The 21,644-nt window shown below is 37.6% G+C and overlaps 1 protein-coding gene across 1 annotated transcript; it reads right to left on the bottom strand.

Annotated features, from left to right (window-relative positions):
- Positions 1-1,287: 1,287 nt before the first annotated feature.
- slc7a14a (solute carrier family 7 member 14a) lies at positions 1,288-21,350 on the bottom strand. Its single transcript, XM_079876416.1, has 8 exons — positions 21,036-21,350; positions 13,208-13,713; positions 11,272-11,508; positions 9,295-9,512; positions 9,024-9,170; positions 7,499-7,707; positions 5,488-6,365; positions 1,288-4,385 (listed from the first exon to the last, which is right to left on the bottom strand). Exons 2-8 carry the CDS (start codon positions 13,509-13,511, stop codon positions 4,009-4,011), a joined length of 2,370 nt encoding a protein of 789 aa, XP_079732542.1. The 5' UTR covers positions 13,512-13,713; positions 21,036-21,350; the 3' UTR covers positions 1,288-4,008.
- Positions 21,351-21,644: the final 294 nt, after the last annotated feature.

Below are 21,644 nucleotides of genomic sequence, written 5' to 3'. Positions count from 1 at the left end.
AAAGTGCCAACCCATTTGTGAGAGGGGACCTGATTGTTCATGACACCGGATTTGTAATTTGAAGTCAGCATCAGCAGGATGTGACATTTTCGTGAACTACAGTGCTCATGTATGTCAGTGGTGTCTTTCCATGGCCAATTTTGAGCAATTTTTAAAACTGACGAGACCTGATTGTACTGAAACGGGGCGTTTCATGACCCTTTAATGTTCTTTGTATAATTCAGGAAAGTATCTCCATTTGAACAAACATGACAACTTCATTTACTAGTCAAAATTATTTAAAGTAATCATATTCTAATGTGGAAATACAGCAACCCTGAAGCACTAGCTTGTCTGTTTTTTCCTTGGAAAACTGATACTACTGAGCATAAAAATGACAAAATTGTATATTTGTTACCTGATACTCCAGTACAAATTGTTACTGATTATGAGACTGACCTTGAACTGACCAGAAAAATCAGCAGTTTCCAGAATGTTCTGAAAACACCGAATGGCGTCTTACAGGAAATGTCTGATTATTTGTGCAGTGAGCTGATATCACCTTTTGCATAAGGATTATCTTCAACGCAAGTAGTGTGAGTATTAAAGCAACTACTGGGCATTGCATAAGCTTAAAAGTGCATAATATTTTTTAAATATGTGTTTTAAATATATCACGAAAATATAACCATTTACCATACAGCATCACATATTTACTGCCTTCCTCTCATCCAGGATTAGCACCAGGATATTTTGCATCAGGAAAAGGGGAGGTTTCCTCCCAAACAGATGATGACAAACAATATAAGGACATCACATTTAAATTTGATTCAGGCTGATGAGAGATGACACAAATGATGTCCTATGAGTGCCTCATAGGAATAACACTTATGAAGACCCTCCCACAAAAGGAGTGTGCTTCTGGTTGTGTCGATGTCTGCACCATACAGACAGAAGGGTCTGAACTGTATGAATTGAACATAACAACATGTTTTGAGATCTCCAAACCATATTGTACCACATCGACCACCATTGCAGCAATGATAATGGAACAGTACGTCCTGATCTGTTCATCTCATTCCTCTGCATAGCCAGCGGCCCCCATCCCAGTATGACCATGTTTGTTTTGTGCTCAGGTACGACCCTCGGATCGCTGTTATTCTAGGCTCTCCGCTCCACCCCACAGGAAAGAGAGCGGGCCTGCAATGCAATGCTTACACAAGCCACCCATGTGAGGATTTTTATTACTTCTGATTTGGGGTTGTGTGAGACAGCATTAAAGCGAAAGGAAAACCAAGAGTCACGCTTATCTGATCTGCAATAAATGACTTTCATTGTTGCATGGAAGCAATATTAACATCTCATTACACAGTGCAACGGGAGAGCAAAACCACAAGTAGAAGAAACAATAAATAGATTCTTTAAAAAAAAATCACTGAATCCAGAATACATCCACTTCATACCAAAATATACAGAAGAAACAAAGATCAGATTTGCAAGGGAAGCCAATCTCCACATTTCCTGAACAAATACCAAACAAACTATGATAGCAGGAAAGATAGATCACAAAGTACAAACACTGTACCTTTTCTCAGAGACGAATAACAAATAGTAGCTATCTTTAAAAGCAACAGTGGAAACATTTTGGATTTATTTTTTTCCAGATAGATTTTTAATAAAATATTTCTATATGTAGATTCTAATCTTACTCAAAGGGGTAGTTCATCCGCAAATGAAAATTCTGTCATCATTTACTCATCCTCATTTCGCTCCAAACATGTATGACTTCTGCTTAACACAAAATACGATATTTTTATGATTTTTTTTCAACGGGGTCCAAAACAACATCATTGGACCCCATTGTCTTCCATTCTACGGACAAAAACACTGTGGCATTTTTAAAAAATATCTTACAGGTTAGGAGGTAAATAAATGATGACAAAATTTTCATTTTTAATTAACTATCTCTTTAAAACCTTGCCCTTCTTAAGCCTATTCTTATGTTATAACATTAAATTAAATATATTAATTCAAAACCCAAACGTCTCCAGTTATGTTTTTTAGTCTAGAAAGAGGCCATTAAAAATATATGCTTTCGCCACTTTTCTTCAGAAGTTCGTCTGAACCGTAAGATAACCCACAAAACACCATCGGCGGTGGCTACACTACCCTGACAGAGAACCTGAAGGTATGAAATGCCTGTAAAAAAATACTTATCTTCGATATCTCACATCTCCACACTGTTATATGGTGTTCTACTCTACAGAAGTAAAATTGTGTCTTTTGTCTGATACAGTAAACGAAGGATGCAGACTTTGGCTTGCTTTGTAAACAGAGGCCACTCAGGACGAGGAGGGTTCGAGGGGTGTACGGTGGGCAGGCTGCTACCCTCGTCTCTCAGAATGCTACATTTGAGAGTTACATCAAGTCTTTCGACGGTCACCACACATGCAAATACTCACAAACATAGTTTTACTCTGGGCCCCGTACGTCTGAACATGCTATACATTCAGCAAAATGCCACGGCAACAAGAATCACATCATAGACCAAATGCAAGGAACAAAACCAACCCAGGCCCCAAAATGAAGCTCTATACGCTGTGAGAGCTAATGGGACTGCGAATCATTTATGGCAACTCAATCTTTAGTTGTTTTTTTAACGTTTCTAAATATTTGTCACAAACACAAGAGGAGAGACACATTTAAAGCAATATGGCATGATGTGCTCAGTGTGTCTTCCACATGTATAGATTTGAGGCCTGGCTTGGTTGTTTTTTTGTTTTCGGCTGGCAGAGCTGTAGCACAGATAGAGTTGGTCTGGACAGATTGGTTAAACGCCACATGAATAATGGGAGGAGGGAACAGCAGAAGAGCACATCCAGATAAAAAATTCACAATGCTCTCCACCACATGCAAATTCCCCTTCCTTACCCTCTGTTTTCCTAAATCACGTCTCCTTTTTTTTTTTCAACGGACACACTGACCAGCCGAGAGACACAAATCGTACTGTGGTCACACCGTGGCTATTTACACAGAGCGGCCTGCTTGCAAGGATGAAGCGGAGTCACTGGCACATAGGATGAATGGATGGTCGGTTGTGACACGTGACAGCTGAGAGGCACCTTCAGCGGGAAAACAAACCCATGGATATGTCGACATCAACAGAAATGACAAACAAACAAGCATGGACATCTTGATGGCCATATTTAAAGCACACACTGACAGATGAAGGCACTATTGCAAGCAAAGTCCAATTACTATTTGTGAAAACCTACGGTCCAAACCTCACTTGGGCTAGATGTTTGAGCGGAAGAGAATGAGGCCTTTGATTCTGTGGGGCCTAACTATTTATCATATCATTTCTCATCGTATCATCTATCTTTGCTTCTCAAACTAACCTTTTTGTATGCGATAGTAAAATTGATTAAGAAAAACAGCTGCTTACTGAATAGCTAAAGTGTGCAAATCGCTTTAAGTGTTTTAAGGGCTTCGCATGGGAATTCTTCAGCTGGTTTTATATCGACCCCATATAAAGACAGTGTCGAGGCTAATAGAGTGGAAGTGATCCGTGAACGGACATCGTCCTGACAGCTGAAAGATGCTTGTATTGGGAAAAACTGTGGGACTGTGATAACAGGCCAGTAATAAACTACATGCCAGATAATAAATTTCATGCTAGTTACTGTAATTTGGTCGGAGGGACTGTTGCTTTCAAGAGAAACATTAGATTATACATATTTAAGTGCTGAAGAGTTCAGTAAAACGATTATAATGAGAATTCATTTAAAACTGTAAAATAATTTAAAAACAATAAAAGAAAGAAATGTTAGGTGCTATATGGTTAAAAAAAGAAAGATCAAAAGCCTTCTAAATGTTAAATCCCATCCTAAATCCATTCATTATCCAATGTGGTAAAAAAGGGCTGCAAATGAAGGAATAGAAGTCAAATAAAAACTCATTGCAAAGACATAACAATCTAGCCCAAGGGTTCTGCAGTTGTTGGCAGACGAGTACATTCAGATTACATTCTCATTCCAAAGGATCGTCCAAATCGTCGTCGACCACCAGCGCCTCAAAGCCCAGACTAGGTTTGCCAGCTTTGCTTTTGGCCCTGCTGTGTGAGGAGGAAGAGGTGGTCCTGTGGTTGTCCACCCTGTCCAGGCCGTCAGGCTGAGGCTCGCTCTGCTCCTGGTGTTGCTGTTTCTGGTGCCCACCTCTGCCCTCATGGGAGCCCAAGCTTTGGTATGGCCCTCCATCTCCAGAAGGGTATAGATCGTCATCCACGGCAAAGCTGTCATCCACGCCCACGTCATAGCGCTGGTATGTGCTAGCATGGGCTTCCTCCTCTCGCGCCGTGATCTCTAGGGTGCTGTTCCACATGCCATAGCCAAAGTAGATCAAAACACCTGCAGAGACGAACACACAGAGACAACACAAACAGTGCACACGCGTACATAAGCTAATGCACAAATGTAACTGATCAGTGTTTTCCCTCACTTCATTGACAAAAGAAACAAAAAAACACAGCAAATGATTGACAGTGGAGACATTAGAGCATGTGGGTCATTCCTGTCATGCAATAGTTTAGAACTGTACATTTTATTGTAAAATCAATATGATTGTGTTGTCATTTCATTTGGAAGAATTTCTTCAAAAAAGGGTTTACTATACTTTCAGAAATATGCTTGAAATTAAACTTAGTTAATCATAACTTTATTATTTACACAATGGCAAAACAATTACAATTTGAAAACATACATATAAAATATTTTTACATAAAATATATTTAGAACACAAAAACAATACACTGATCACCATTAAAACCATATTTAAATCTTAGTTTAAAAAAATTCAATTAGGTAGGCTAAAGGGGGAAAAAAAGAATCACTTGCAATATTTTTCATTAATTTGCCAATTTATTATATTTTAATATTTATTTATATTATATTTATATTTAGAAATCTATAAAATTCAGTCCATGGTCATTCAAACTACACTACTGTTCAAAAGTATGGGATTTTTAAAAAAATGTTTTTGAAATAAGTATATTATGCTCACCAAAAGGCTGCATTTATTTGATCAAAACACACAGTAAAAACTGTAATGTGAAATATTATTACAATTAAAATAAATGTTTTGTATTTTAATATATTTTAAAACGTAATTTATTCCTGTGATCTTTCAGAAATTATTTTAATGCTTATTTAGTGCTTAAAAAACATTTCCTATTATTTTCAATGTTGAAAACAGTTGTGCTGATTACCGGTAATATTTTTATGGAAACCAAGATACATTTTTTCAGGATTCTGAAATTATTTGGAAAAGAAATCTTCTGTAACATTATAAATGTCTTTACAGTCACTTTTGATGAAGCTGAATAAAGCTTTGGTTACTGACCCCAAACCTTTGAATGGTATATATGAAACCGTCCTGCATATCAGGAATGACCCATGTCAATAAGATGCTGCCTGTATCAACAAGCCAATTTAAAATAACATTGAAACTCACCCACGAAGCACCATACGCCAAAACGGATCCATGTGATGGTGGAGAGCTTGAGCATGAGGTAAACGTTTACAAGCATGGCAGAGGCTGGGACAAAGGGAACGCAGGGAGCCATGTAGGGCAGGCGCTTGGGGTTCTCCGGCTGCTGAATGATGATGAAGACCAAAAGCGTGATGACCAGCAGCAGCAGCACCAGAAGCAGCACGGCCCACCACTGGCCATCAGCGATCTGACCAGACCCGAAGATGATGAGGGAGCAGAAGCAGAAGATGAGGATGAAGAGCAGAATGACGCAGCGAGTGACGACCCGGCCGGTGGCCACAGTGGGCCGGTCCATCTTGCCCGGCAGGCCGAGCCGAATGCGCATGGTGTAATAGCGAGGCCCCAGCAGCTTCTTCAGCTTCAGAAGGTACACGCTGTCCGTCTCATCTGACTCAATGCCTGAGGACATGTCCACGGTGCCGTAGTTGGGGTGACTGGCAGTGTAGGTGGACTTGTCAGGCTTACCAATCAGCATCTCGTTGTCTCCCAGAGAAGGCAGGTTCTTGGCTCCGCAAGTGTTTGTGGCAGCTCCTCCATAATCATCACCCTCACTGACCGGCGAGCAGGCTTCCTTCTCGCACTCGGCCAGCACTCCCTCCTTACGTTTGGAGTTCTGCTCGGAGAGGAAGTTGACGAATCCGTGGATGTCTCCTTCAGGCTGGTAACGCAGCAGAAGCACACACACCGACACTAGCGTGTAGGCTAGCAGAGTGCCGATGGACATCATCTCGATCAGGTCCCTCAGACTGACGAGCAAAGCCAAGAGAGCAGAGAGGAACCCCGACACCACACAGGCCACTGCAGGAGTCTCTGTGTACGTGCTCACATTAGCCAGGAACCTGAAACATACAGAGTGTACACATGACACCTTCAGTCCTCCAATCACAAGAGGCCAGAGCTATATACAGGAGCAAATGGGGTCCTGAAACCTAAAAAGACGAGATGTACTAAAACGAAAGTTTTATATTTTGGTAGATATGTGTGGCTAGAAAATGACTGTCTGATTAAACATTTTGGAAAAGTGCATTTATAGAGTACCGTTCGAAATTTTGGGTCAGTAAGATTTTTTTTAAGAAACAAATAATTTTATTACGCAAGGATGCACTAAATGGATTTAAAAAGAGAGTAAATACATTTATTATGTTACAAAACAATTCTATTTCAAATAAATGTTGTTCTTTTGAACTTTCTATTCATCAATGAATCCTGATTTGAAATATTATTTGAAATATTTCTTGAGCACCAAATCAGACTGGAGTAATGGCTGCTAAAAATGTAGCTTTGCCATTACAGTAATAAATTAAATGTTACTGTTTCTACTGAATTTATGATCAACTGATTGCAGCCATGGCGAGCATAACAGACTTATTTCAAAATCATTAAAAAATCTTTTCGACCCAAAACTTTCCAATTGTAGTGGCAGCATTATGTGAAGCACAGTTGAAAGTCATTTACAGGTATTCCACTAAAAAAGGTTTTCTGCTCAAAAGATCACATTTGCAGTAAGATTAAAACGTGGATGTATTTGTAGTCTTTTAGAATTTTTAAATACTTTTTCATGCTTTTTAAAGGGGACCCTCCCTTTGAAATCTGATCATGAGTGTTGACATGAGCTGCATTTAAGACGCTTTGAGAGATCTTACTTCCAAGTGTAAATGCCAGTGTCTCTTGTCTGACAACTTTTGAACACCTGTGACGGGTGTACTGACGTTAATACCATGTGTAAACAGGGTGAAACATCCAAACATTCATTTTTATCAAAGTCTTACCACATATCCATTATACTGGCTTTGATTTTAAATGTCAGGGTATTTCTTTTGAAACTGCATGACAGGAGCCTATTTCTCCAGCAGAGAATGATATTTAAAGGCCATTTTAATCATTTGCAATAATGGAGACATACTCATTAAAGATCATCGTGAATCATTACTTGACCCTGCAGTTAGTCTTTTGTTATTTAGTTTTATAGTACCTGAAGAGCAAACCATCTCCTGCCATGGCGTAGATGACTCTCGGCAGTGGGAAAAGAGAGCCCAACAAACTGACTGTCAGTCCTGCAATGGAGCCGATGGCCACTATGTATTTGGCAGTTTGGAAGCCATGTAGAGAAAACATTTCCATCAGAGGAGCGTCTGTGTCAATTTCAGTGTAAGGGACCATCAGGGTGAGGATCACACTCACCTGTGAGAGAGGAAGAAACAGAGTGTGATTCATTGACCTTACAATTAAAGTTTTTTTTTTTTTTAAGAAATGCACCAATCATAAATGTGTCATTCAAACTGTTAGGATCGGACTGAAATGATCAGGAACATTGTTAAAAATAACACTTATCTTCCAATTTTTGGAACCTTTGGAAGGATATGCAAAGGAGCCAGAAACAGTACAAGGTTTGACAGACTTTTCTGAATAAAAAGTCTAATAGAACTAGGATTAATAGAATTTATCCTAAACTTTCTGAATACCTAATGGCATCATTGGCGTGTTTATGTTTTCAAATATCTGGCGTTATAAAGTTGCAAATGTACAGAACAAGTTGTTTTTGCCGTCTATTTTTGCTGGGTAGAAAGCACTGGGTTCTTAAAGTTACAATCTGTTTTCATAGTACAATGGACTCTTTTGTATCAAAAGATCAAGGATTGTTTGATTAATCATGATACATTATGACACATTTAATGCATTTCAGAAAATGCAACAGAAACACACACACATATGCACACAAACACAGACACAGACAGAGAACCAAAGTGCCTGGGGCTAAAATTAGCCTCTGCGACAACAAAATGAGATCTGGAGGGGTGAACGCCGCTAATTAACAAGTTCGCTTCTCATCAGACAGTCCTGTAGGTGTGAAAATGAAGAGCCATTTTAGTAAGGCAATTTTGTTTCAGCTAAAACCAAAACAGACGTGAGAAAAATCGGAGACAGATACAGAATAAAAGAAGATCAGATAGCAGAAAACAGAGAAAATATTAATAAAATGTATAGAATATTCTTCTGAGATACAGGAAAGAGGTCTGTCGGTGTGTTAACACCCATTGCGTTTCTATGACAACCTCCTACAGACAGACAGCATAGCAGGGTGATAAAGCTGGAGAGCTTTTAATATATTCAGACATGCTGCATGAAGAGAATAATCAATGACTGTCTGTGAACACAAAGAAAGGAACAAAGTTATGCTACAGTAGATGATCTTTCGACATGCATCATTTATACAGTATTCTTAAATGGAGAAGTTTAAGTATAAATAAATAGACTGTGAATGATATACCAAACTTAATAAAACCTTTATCACCTGACACAAGTCAGCATCACACTCAAGTATTAACGATGACAATTAACAAACTTGAGTGTTAACTGGACAATCAAAGCAGCCAAAGGATAGAAACATGTACAATTTTCAGGTTTAAATGAAATTTTCAACGTGGTCTCAGATTTAGTGTATTGCGTATGAACCCAAAATGAGTGTACAAATGGTTAATGCTACAGTATATACTCACAGAGACATAGGCAGTGAGGCAGGTGACCAGAGAGGCAGTGATGGCATAGGGGATGGATGTGTTGGGACTCTTGGCTTCTTCTCCCGTGGTGGCTATGATGTCAAACCCAATAAAGGCATAGAAGCAAGTGGCTGCACCCTGCATGACCTGTTGGACAGAGTGGTTGATTATAGCTACAAGACAATGCAATTTTCTCTTTATTGTTTATGCTGAGAGTCACTAACTGCACTGACGGATTGAACTTCAATAATTGATTTGAAATGTACTTTACCCCTGACCAGCCATAAGGCAGGAATCGTCCCTCGTCCCAGTTGCTTACACTGACGAAGAACAGGCCTGCAATCATTATGAACACCCACACCACCAGATTGATGACATTCAGCACGTTGTTGAACCCGACGGAATTCTTCACACCCAGAGCAACTATTACTGTGACCAGGATAGCTATGACCAGGGCCAAGAAGTCTGGATACGACTGCTCCCCTTTACCTGAGACGTGATAAAGGAGGAATTCACATCACATGGATTTTGAAACATAACAAAAAAGGAATGTGTTGAGCCAATTTTGATGCTGGCATTACAAAATATTGTACGAAAGGTTCAACAAGCTTAAAAAGCATTGAAGTTTTATGGTTATTCAGGCAAGTAGTTTGAATACTAGATACTAGAATGACTATGAACCATAATGTGTGCAGAGAGACACAGATGGAGGGATATTAGACTCTTAGAGAAAGGGGTTGGTTAAAGAAAAAGAAGAGATTTTACTGCTGTTGGCCGAGTAAGATTATGTATTTTGGCACAAATGCCATGTTTTGTCTGGGTCAGACACAATAGTCTATATGTAATGTCTGTCTGCAAACCAAACACGCTGAGCAGAAAGCAAATATCATCTTTTCTAGATTTCCCAAATACCCTTATTTCATTCCTCCATCTGTAGTCTGAGGATTGACGGTAGATGGTGTGTCTTTTTGAGAACTCAACAAAGTTGTTGTAGGTTAGGGGTTTTGATGCCAAGGACCCCAAAATGTCCCCTTGTGAGGGACCCCGTTCCGAAAATATAAAGGCAGTTATGAATTTTGATGTATAAAGACCCATTATACAATGTGAGGAAAGTATTTGATATAAAATAACAATAAATAATTAGTTTTTATTACTGTACTGAAACCAACTATTAAAAAAATATTACAATATTATGTGCAAAACAATAATCAGGTGTAGCGTTAGTTCTGGCAGGTCACGTCAGTCAGCTGACTCTCAGCTGATCCACGTTTAGGACATCATATACCTATATGAATACGATCCCTATCACAGCATCTCTATAAGACCCATTCAGAATTATCAGCAGCTTTATCGTGTTGATCAGGAGCTGATTACCCTCCTCCATCCTTCTCCTCTCATCTAGTCAGGACTTGGCCTTCTGATATTCCTTTTTGAATCAGACTAATTTTTCTTGAATCATATTGTACACAACATTAATATCTGCAATACATGTATGCTGGTTCTGTTAGGTTTACCCTAAGGGGGGTTATTGCTGCTCTCCAAGAGTTCTTGCCCAGAACAGAACCATACCGCCAATCCAAACTGTGTGCTAATTGAAAATCATCTTTGCCGATAGTAGTCCTGACAGAATAAACATTTTCTAAAAGGTACTATTCATTAGTGCATAATCAAGTTATTGCATAATCAGCAATCAAGACACATAGAAAAAGCATTTTTCACATGCATATTTAGTAAAACGAGAAAATGTCAAGATCTAGAATTTGCTTTAAATCATATCTGCTTTTAATAGCAAATGCCCAACCTATAAAAGTGCTTATTTTTCCTCTTCAGAAATGTAATTGGAGCAGTTGTTTCACAGTGCAACACAGAAGCTGAGAGAGAGGATGCTGTTTTTTTTTTTTACAAGCTTTCTTAAAATTGTCATTGTCACCAGACTATTGACTGCCAATGTGCCTTTTCATTTCTGCAGCACCATTAACTCCAATCTACTGATAAATTGAGCCTACTGTAACTTCTGTTGTAATTACTGTGGGAGTGTGTCAAGACTATTAGTGTGTCAGTTCAGTTCAGTTCATACTGCAACATTCAGTGACATAAAATCAACCGGATTTAATAATAGTAGGCTGTCATGTTTTTTATGTGAAATAAAGGTTTCCTTGTTGCAGTATTGAGATTAATGCGGGTCCCAGACATTGATGATTATTTTCTAAACATAAACATAACAGTGTCTAAAGTTCATGTCACTCACCCAGGCCATTAAGTGTTCCTACATGTTTGATCATGAAGCCACTGATGCTGTGATTGGCCAACGAGTCAAACATGCTGCTGAGGGCACTGGCTCCTGCTGCTGTACCAATCAGATACTCCAAAATCAGATTCCAGCCAATGAAAAAAGCCACAAATTCGCCGACCGTCACATAGCTATAAGTATAGGCCGATCCTGTGGTTTTAGGCACACGCACACCAAATTCAGCATAGCACACCCCTGTGGAGAGATAACAATGATTACTGTAACACCTGTACTCCCGAAGGTTATCAATAAAAGCATGAAAGTCTCTAACTGGTTGCTGAGATGGAATCATTGATTTTTTTGGGTTGGAGTGTCAGATCAATTCTCAAATGTCAAACACATAGAATCCCAGAGGGCCAGATAACAGGAGTAAAATCACTCTTTACCGGCTGGATCCCTGTAAACCCCAGTATAGTGGAACAAAGATAAGGATTATCTGTTTTTCCATTCAGAACCAATATGTACTTTCTAACATCAGTGCTATAGAGAAGTACATAACCCGTGAAGCTGACATAATGTAATGTATTTCTGAATGAAACGTGATCAAATATAGGACGGCACTTGAATTTATTTACTGAGAAATCATTGGATGGAGAAAAGTGACTGTTTCATACCAGAATGGAGTCAGTGTTGTTGTTTTTTTTCTTTGTAACAGATGAATCAATCACAATAAAACCAGAAACATGCATTAGCAAAGTAAATAGGGTTCATTTCAATTTCATATTGACTTAATGTTATATCCGTTTCTTGGACAGGCTAAAGATTTTATTGTGATTCTAATAGGATTTGTGTTCATTTGTCCCCCCCAAATACATACAAGTGATGGAATACACTGCCGTTCACAAGTTTGGGGTCTGTATGAAATTTCATTTATTCAGCAAAGATGCATTAAATTGATCAAAAGTAAATATTTTATAATGTTACAAAAGATTTATATTTAAAATAAATGCTTTTTTTTCATTTCTATTAATCACAGAATGCAAAAAAATAAATAAAAAAATGAGCAGTTTCCACAAAATATTAAACAGCACAACTATGTTCAATATTGATAATAATTAGAAATGTTTCTTGAGCAGCAAATCAGCATATTAGAATGATTTCTGAAGCATCATGTGACACTGAAGACTGGAGTAATGAGGCTGAAAATTCAGCTTTAGCATCATAGGATACATTTTAAAATATATTAAAATAGAAAACAGTCATTTTAAATTGTAATAATATTTCACAATATTACTGTTTTTACTTTATTTTTGATCAAATAAATGCAGCCTTGGTGAACTTATGATACTTATTTCAAAAACATACAAAAATCTTAGAGAACCCAAACCTTTAAACAGTGCATATCATCTGTGGCACATATGGAAGTTAAGAATTTACTTTAAATAGATTTTACTTGAAATATAGGTTAGATTTTTGTGAACATTTTGAATGAAAGATTTTTTTCATGGCCTGTTTAGCTAATATTTACAAAGGCAAGGGTGTCAATATAAGTGGTTTCAATATTAAACTCTGTTTCCATGGGTAGAAGGGTCAGCTGCATACAGGAAAAAAAATATTCATTTCATTTTCCACTTCCCTTTCATTTTTGGGTTCTTTATGTTGGTCTCCACAGGGAAAACTAAATGGATTTCCCCCCCAACTCTATTTTGGTTGCTGCATGCAGTGCACAGCTCCAACCTGTAAACCTAATGAGCCAGTTCACCATGAGTCATCACCACACGTCAGGAGGCATAAAGTTATACATGTGTTCACTCAGCTTAAGCCTGACTCAGGATCAGTGAATAAAAAATGATGTTACCCATAGTACAATAACACGAATATGACAGACCTTTTTTTCGGTGTTTTTCTCTTTTGTGTCAGATTGACTGGAACAGGAAGTCGGGGCAGCACTCACCTGACAGGATGGAGGCCACGGCAGCGATGATGAAAGACACAATGACCCCAGGACCCGCCATTTCCTTAGCCACTAGTCCAGAAACCACGTACATGCCCGTGCCTACACAGCTTCCCACTCCCAGAGACACAAGGTCCACGGTGGAGAGAACGCGGGCGAGTTTGGTGCCGTGAGCCCCTGTGCCACCTGAGCTCTCCAGCATGGACTCCACCGGCTTCGTGCGCAGAACGCGGGACTGGAAGGCAAACCAGGTGGCCCCCCACTGAATCCGCCGTGGGTCCAGTTTGGCAAAGAGCCCACTCATCCTGGAGCCAGGTTATGGATCAAAGGGCTTCAAGATATGGGGCTGATACTCTGAGGAGGATGGAGGGTCTAAAGAAAATTTGGGAGATGGCCTTGCAGTATAGGGGGTCACACAGAAACCAGCTGAGATGTTCACTGTTTTTCAGAGGAGCATCATTACTAGATGTTTCCACATGACCAGTGAGGGTGAAGGTGAAGCAACGCTGTGAACAAAATGAGATGACAATAGTGTGATCAATCATTATTCTTGACAGTCATGCTTACCTATGCTTTCCTTATACTGTAATGAATTTTTTTTTTTCAAACTTTCTGTTCATCAAAGATATCTGGAAAAAACATATATCACAGTTATAACAAAAGTATTGAGCAGCACAACTGTTTTAACATTGATAATAATCAGAAATCTTTCTTGAGCAGCAAATCAGGATATCTGAATGATTTCTGAAGGATCATGTGACACTGAAGACTGGAGTAATGATGCTAAAAATTCAGCTTTACCATCACAGGAATAAAATACAATTTAAAATACATTAAATTAGAAAACACTTTAAATTGTATAAATATTTCACAATATTACTATTTTTTACTGTATTTTTGATCAAATAAATGCAGCCTTGGTGAGAATAAGGTACTTCTTTCAGAAACATTAAAAAATCGTACAAATCCCAAATTTTTGAATGGTAAAGTATTTTAATATTTAATAATAAAACATATAGATATATTATCATATCTGTACATGCATTATTAAATAATAACATTCATATAATTTTAAATATTCATATATCTAATACATCTTTTTCACTAGCTGTGAAATATTGTGCTATGTTATACATTTCTTATATGAAAAACGTATATTACAACTACCTACAAAATTATGCATTTTGCACTTGCCTATTCGTATAATATCTGAACGGCCCTTCCAGTGATTTTTTATTTCTAACACAAAACCATTGGGTATCATCCTGTGAATTCTCCCAAAGAGATGCATTTGCTGTTGTTCAAGAGTGTTTCATTCGCATTTTGAAGCAAATCTAAGGCTGTTGACTGATAAAACATTTGTCGTGGTAAAGGCCTCTTCATGCTAGCCTTAAGGAAATGTGCTGCCATATTCACAAGAGTTACATTTATACCGCCTGATTAAATACTAATGCAAGAGGCAAGAGCCCCTTCTTCCCATCAGCTATTCACTGATGTTTGTAAAAGAAAGGCCTGTTAGCTTAGTTTAACAGATGAATGAATGCTTTCTACAACGTAAAACATGTAGCACAATATTTCGCTGCCATTGTGGGTCACAAAAAAAAAGCAGATAAGAACTCAGTAATGGGTATATCTGTCTGGCTAAATGACATTTTCTCAGAGAAATCATCAAGCAAATCATTTACATGCTAACAATATGTCTCAGTCGATTCAAGGCAGTTCTTAGATTTGAAACAGAACAGAAAATTAGCATATTATTATCATCAGATTTTCACAACTGTTTATGGCATCTGTGTCCATCATTCAAATAAGAGACCTTCTTTATAAATGCACTTTCATGAGTGCCTGCTAGCTGTAGTGATATTTCATGAGTCATTCATTTTCAGTCCATCCTGATAAAGCAGTTCAAAAAGATTAAATAAATATGAAAAATAAGCGTTTGCAGGTGGCACTAAATGTAATGGCGTTTTGTTAGAGTTTGTTGATTTGACATCTTGAGGGCCTCTTGATAGGAAGAAGCTGGAGATAACATCAAGACCCATGTTGAACACCAATAAAATGTGATGATGAGCCTTGGTGTGCAGCCAAATAGGAACAGACAAAGAACAAAACCCAGCCTGTTCATTCCTGCTTTCATCGGTTTCATTTCCTATCTGACATTCTTTCTCCTCTGATCTTTTCTCTCTCAACCCTTTTTCGTTTTACCAACACATCATTTCATAGTCCTTTCCTCCTCTCTTTCACCACTAGCCCAGTTCCTTCCAATTTAACTCGTCAATCCTGTCACTTTGAAGGATTTTGATGGTTTCTCTCAGCTGTAATGATACTCTCTCTCCTTCATCGCATGTCTAACTGTGTGCAGGAAGACAGTGAGAGATCGCAGTGAAGTCTGTCCATCACCGTGACTCAAGCACATCACTCCTGACCAGGATAATGATTCGCCACAGGTTTACAAACCGCACAACAGGCCACAAAGACTGGGTCTGTCTGCTCTACCGATCTTAGCTTATAAATTACTTAAATGTATGATGGATGGATTGTGGTTTCAAGCTAAAACTAAGGAGATGTGAAAGTAACGGCTAGTTAAGGTTCACATGTCAGTCCACATTGTGCAGTTTAAAGCTAAACTGTAACATTACACTGATGCTGTTCATCCCTTTAGGGAGCTAGAAGAGTACTCAAACCATGCCAATGACCTTATGACACACACATGTATAAACAGTGGCCTGCAGTCCAACACAGAGCATTGATATTATTCAAAGAGACAAGATAATGCCATAAAGATCCTACTGTACACAGCTCTCCTTCCACATGTATTTTATGCATTAACGGTAACATAAAAAAATGCATGCGAGCAGAAAAGCATAGCACAAGGCACAATACTTTTGCCAAATACATATGGTTTGTATTTATATGTATAAATATATATGTATATATATGACTGGCATATAAATTCATATATTTATCATATATTTCAGATATATATGACTGGCATATAAATTCAGTGTAAATTCTTAAGAACTAAGAATGAGTTTCTAACATTCCCCCATTCTAATATTTATTAGATGATACTTACAATGTATGTGCTTAATTTGGGCTTATGTCCACCTAAAATGAGTGATAAAAAAAATTGTTTTGGACAAATCATTGTTAAATGAAAACTAAGTTTTGTGAGTGACGACTACATGCATGTTCCATGTGTGTAGTGCATTGGCCTTACAAAGTATTACATACTTTGATGAACAGAAAGTAAAAAAAAAAAATCTTTTGTAACAACAAATGTCTTTTACTGTCACTTTTGATCAATTTACTGCATATTTGCTGAATAAAAGTATTAATTTCTTTTCAAAAATATATATATTTTTTAATGGTAGTGTATATGACAAGAAAAGCATATTCAAAGTTGGCTGTGACAATCATGCTACACAGTACAAGCAATTATATAATTTTATGAAAGAGCCAGAAAACACAAACCAAACAGGTGGAGGTCAAGTTCCCCTAAATCAGTCATGGCTGTCATTTAGGAATCAGGATAATTGGGTAATTGTGCGGTGTGATTGGTAAGGGTTAGGGTTGGGGGAAGAGATGGAAAGTGTTTGGCCATCTGCAGGCAATGGAAGAAGAATTGATTTCCATTGTGAGATCATTGTGTGGGAAAAGAGAGTGGGCGTATTCTACAGCTTTTGTCGAGGAGGTCTGATTGATTGAACCGTTGCCAATGTGCATCTGAACAGCACTATCTGATACAAACCTGCCCACTTGCTCTTATTCATATCTGAGGAATAAAAAAAGCATCATAGAAATGCTTTTAATCACTGTACAACCTTATATGTAATACAAAATGTTCATCAGTTTCCAATTGATGGTAAATCATCTGATATTATTTGCAGTTACATTTCATTTGAAAACACATACGCCATCACTAAACCCCAAATAAAACTTTGGGACCTGGTCTATCCACATCCTGATAAAAAATTCAGGACATTTTTATTTAGCTCCAATACACCATCACCGTCTAGACATAAGAAATACAACATGCGCTCTGTTATTGGGTGAAACGTATTTTATATAGAGCTGTTTTCATTGCTAATGTCCAAATATAGCTTTCATGCTATAGAGATTTTGATGTAGCCAATTCAGACAACATGAAGCCAATAACCTTCAAACTTTAAATCTTACAATTTCAGGCAATCTTGGCAAGCTTTCCTTTCTCGAGTTTTATTTTAAATCAGGGATATTATAACAATGACAGATAGAGACTGCTATATTTGAACCCACAATTCCAGATGAGAACCTGACACCCCAACTACTCACCTGCTTTCACACTTCATAATTCTCTTGTTAATTTACAAGTCTCACCTTGTTTGACACTGCTGTTGCCTGTATTCAGAATGAGAGATGGAAATCTTCCATCCCACTGTTCTGCTGCGTTATACTTTAACCTTAGAGTACAAGATACAGCAAAACACAGCAGAGCTACGGCTGCAGCAGATGGTGTGTAGAAATGGTAGGCAGAACTGCATTGCTCAAATTACATAGAGAGATTCAGACTACATGTATTTCTTAATTGCACAGCCCTGCCAATATACACCCTGGCACAGTGAAAGACAGAGAGATTGTTCAACAGGCTGTCCTCAAAAGAGTTGATTTACTGTTTTAAAATTCCAGGATTAGGATACCAGTCCTTGTTGGTGAGATTACAGACACTTGTCTTAAATGTAACTGAATTATGCATATCATGCATATTCAGGTGGAAGCATGCATAATATAGAATGTTTTCAATTCATATTATCAGTCAAACATTTCGAAAAGCTTAACTGAAAATAATTTACTGCAGCACTGTCTGTTTAGAGTCTAAAACGGGGATCAGGCTCAAATGAAAGATAAGAAATAAAGAAATAATGATATACTGGCATTCAAAAGTTTTGAAAAAATCTTTATGCCTATGAAGGCTGCATTTATTGGATCAGTAAAAACAGTAATAACTGTTTTCTATTTGAATTTATTCCTGTGAATTTTCAGCATCATTACTCCAGTATTTAGTGTCAGAAATCATTCTAACATGATGATTTGCTGCTCAAGAAACTTTTCTGTTTGAAAAAGAATGTTAAAAACAGTTTAATATGTTTGTGTAAACCATGTCTTTACTGTCACTTTTGTTCAATGTAATGCATCCTTACTGAATAAAAAATATAAATGAATTAAACAAAAAAAATCTTACTGACCTTAAACTGAGCACCCAAAAATCGAAATACTCTCATTCTACACAACATAGAAAGAAACTAACCCACTTATGTACAGTGTAATGATGCTCCGTTTAATTCCACCTGATCTGACTTGCTCTGAACTTTCTTTTTGGCATGAAGAAACACATTTAACCTTTAAGCATCACCTTAAAATCACCTCACACTTCACCCAAAAAACAAATACGCACAAACAGAAGACTAAATGTAGAAACTCCAAACTTTGATAACACCTGTCTTCACCCACACACAGTCAGAGCTTTCCTCAGGGCAGTATAGTGCAGCTCCTCCCTTCTTCTTGCTTTCCCTTCTCTCCTCTCCTCCCCCTCCTCCTCTAGGGCACTGCACTGTTACATAAACTGGCTGCTGAGCGGAGTGAATCTGCCTGGCACGAACACTAACACCATTTCAGGCCATCAGATTTATTGCCATCTCTCCCTCAGTAAAACACACACCTCTTAGTATCAGGGCACAGTCAGAACCAAATTAAACCAAATATTTAAATACAGCACTCCATACAAAACTACTGTTTTTGCTGCACGATGTCGCTAACTGTTTGACATAGCAACAATATGGTATTAATCAGTCAGAAGGTGTAAATGAATGACAAACACTCCTATAAGACACTGGGTGATGCGTATAATAACAAAATCTAAAACATACAAACATTACCACTTTACTTTTGTACAGAACAAAATGGTTCCTAAATTGTTGCCAGGCAGTTTACTCTACAAATACTGCACTTTAAAGAATGCATTTGGGTTTTTATAATGAAATGAGTATTTATTTATGTGTAGTCTCCCGCAGCTGTCCAGACTGCATTATGCCTCATGCCAGATGCAGTTCTGCGGGTGGTTCTAATTGACGGAAAACCTGTAATTGTATTACAGCATGTGCGCAAACAGTACGAGTGACATCACAACAGTGGCATGAGCTTAATGGGAGCAAGCACGGCCCATTGAGAAAAAAGCAAGTCATACCCATAAACTCACGAGTCGGAGTTCAAAAAGCATTACAGGTGGCTTTTCAGGAGCCAAAATACATAAATTGCATTCATACATGATACATAACTTTTGAAGAATCTTTAATGTCCACTAAAGTGTAAATTTGTCAAAGCTACACTGTAAAAAAAAACAAAAATCATACTTTTAACAGTAAAAAGTACAAATTTCTAGTGTTAAAAAGTTTTAAACTGTAAGTTACTTTACCATATACTGTATAGTGAAACTATTAATTGAATTAAACAGGACAATACATGTAATTTTGCAGTAAAATACAGTAAAAATTATTGTAAAATATAAGTAAAAAAAAACCTTATTATATAATTGTACTTTCACAATAAATAAGAAACATTTCCCAGAATTCCCTGCATTATGATTATCTTTTATTGAAATAAGAAATTATTATTATTATTATTATTTCTGGTATCAATTATCCACAATAATGTTTTAATTGTTCCATTTCATGTTGTTTAAAGTGTATTAATACTTACACTTATCTTCTGCCTTGTGACATGACATTTGAGCGTAAAATTAATATGATTTAGTATAATACAGTACATAAAAATATGTTGGGGTGCAGTGTAATAAAACACGACTCAATAAATCAGAATAAATAAGCTCAATAAAAAACAGAATCAATAACACCAACAAATACATAAAGATTGATTATTCAATAACAGCAGCAGAGACCTAATAACCTAATATAATGGAACAACCGGAGTGGCAATCATTTCCGTTTGTATAACTGTTTAAAAATAGTTCACAAGCAACCGACCACTTCTGGAGGTGGCAAACATGAATCTCGATACAACTAATTGCAACAAAGGAAGACAGAGATTACATGTCTTTCGATTAGGCAGGTTAAAGTATCCTCACCAACTATTTGTTAAGTAGTCGTCTAATATTATACTAAAAGAAACTTAATGTTGTATAAATCAGAACGTGTATATTTCAGCACCATGGTCAGCGCCGTTGTATTTTACACGCCCGATTATAAACAAAGAGCATCCATGAGTAACTCCCATCATGTCATTGGAGATTAACCTCGTTTCACTGCCTAGAGCTCCGCTATAGACACATTCACAGGCGGTGTAATCAAAAGAGGTCATTGCTTATCTAAAAAACCCAGTCATTAATAATAAATACAAGCCTTTTCCCTTTCTGTTACATAAAAAGCATGTTATTGAAATGGAGACATTCACTTGATAGTGATCTCACACCGCCCCTCCCGTGAAACACAACCAGCTGATGCCAAAACAAAATGTTTCTTTTCTTCTCGTTTTTTTTTAAACATCAACGTGGGTGTTTTAATTCAATCATTGATGAGTCAACATCGGTTAAAAAGTTAATTGCGATAACATATCGCAGTTATCGTAAGAGAGTGGCTTAAAAATAACATTCATTTAATCCCTGTCCGCTTTTAAACCAGAAAAATAAACTGAATATTAAAAAATCGTTTGTTTTTTCACACAGATTGTGTTTTTGCGCCTGTAAACTGTAATTTGCTCATATGTGATTCTGATTTGGGCTGAATGGGGTCTGGTGTACATCCTGACCCAGTGTCCTGGTTTGGTCAACACTTACCTTCCAGGCTGCTGCCGCTGTCCAGCTGTGCCGATGCTGATGTGCGGTGCTGCGGCTCACAGCGGCGCGATACGGTGGCGTAGTCCAAAGGCAGGTGGATCCCAAGCAGGGTGCATTTCCGTTTGCGTATCATATAATGCTCATTATACATTAACAATGATTTATCATTACTTCAAAGCAGCACTGAAGGCGAAAAAATCATCATTGTAAGGATTAAGGTCGTCGTAGGGAGGGATAATTCACTGATGCTGCAAAAAGGGACGTACGCTCGTGTAGTAACGCAGGGGTTAAATTATTCAGACGCTGCCTCCACGTGATAAGCGAGCAAATTTATTATTTATTATCGCCGTCTACGTCAATGACGTTATGATATTATTGCGTGAGAGCATCGAGCCCTTTTTGCGACAGGCAAAACTAACGATCCGTCATCATTCCTCCATCAAAAGCATGATGGGAAGGAAACAGGAAGCACGCTCGCTGCATCCATTGAAAAGCTTTTTTTTTTTTTTTTTTTTTTAACACTTTATTCAACAATTGCAGTTTACAGAAACGTTCATCACCATTATAAAAATAACATATTGTGCAGTTTCCAACATTGCAAGTGTTTTA

The sequence above is a fragment of the Squalius cephalus genome (assembly GCF_949319135.1).
Source record: "Squalius cephalus genome assembly, chromosome: 7".
Taxonomy (NCBI): domain Eukaryota; kingdom Metazoa; phylum Chordata; class Actinopteri; order Cypriniformes; family Leuciscidae; genus Squalius; species Squalius cephalus.
The sequence above is the reverse complement of the archived record's forward strand: the minus strand, read 5'-3'. Positions and strand labels throughout refer to the sequence as shown.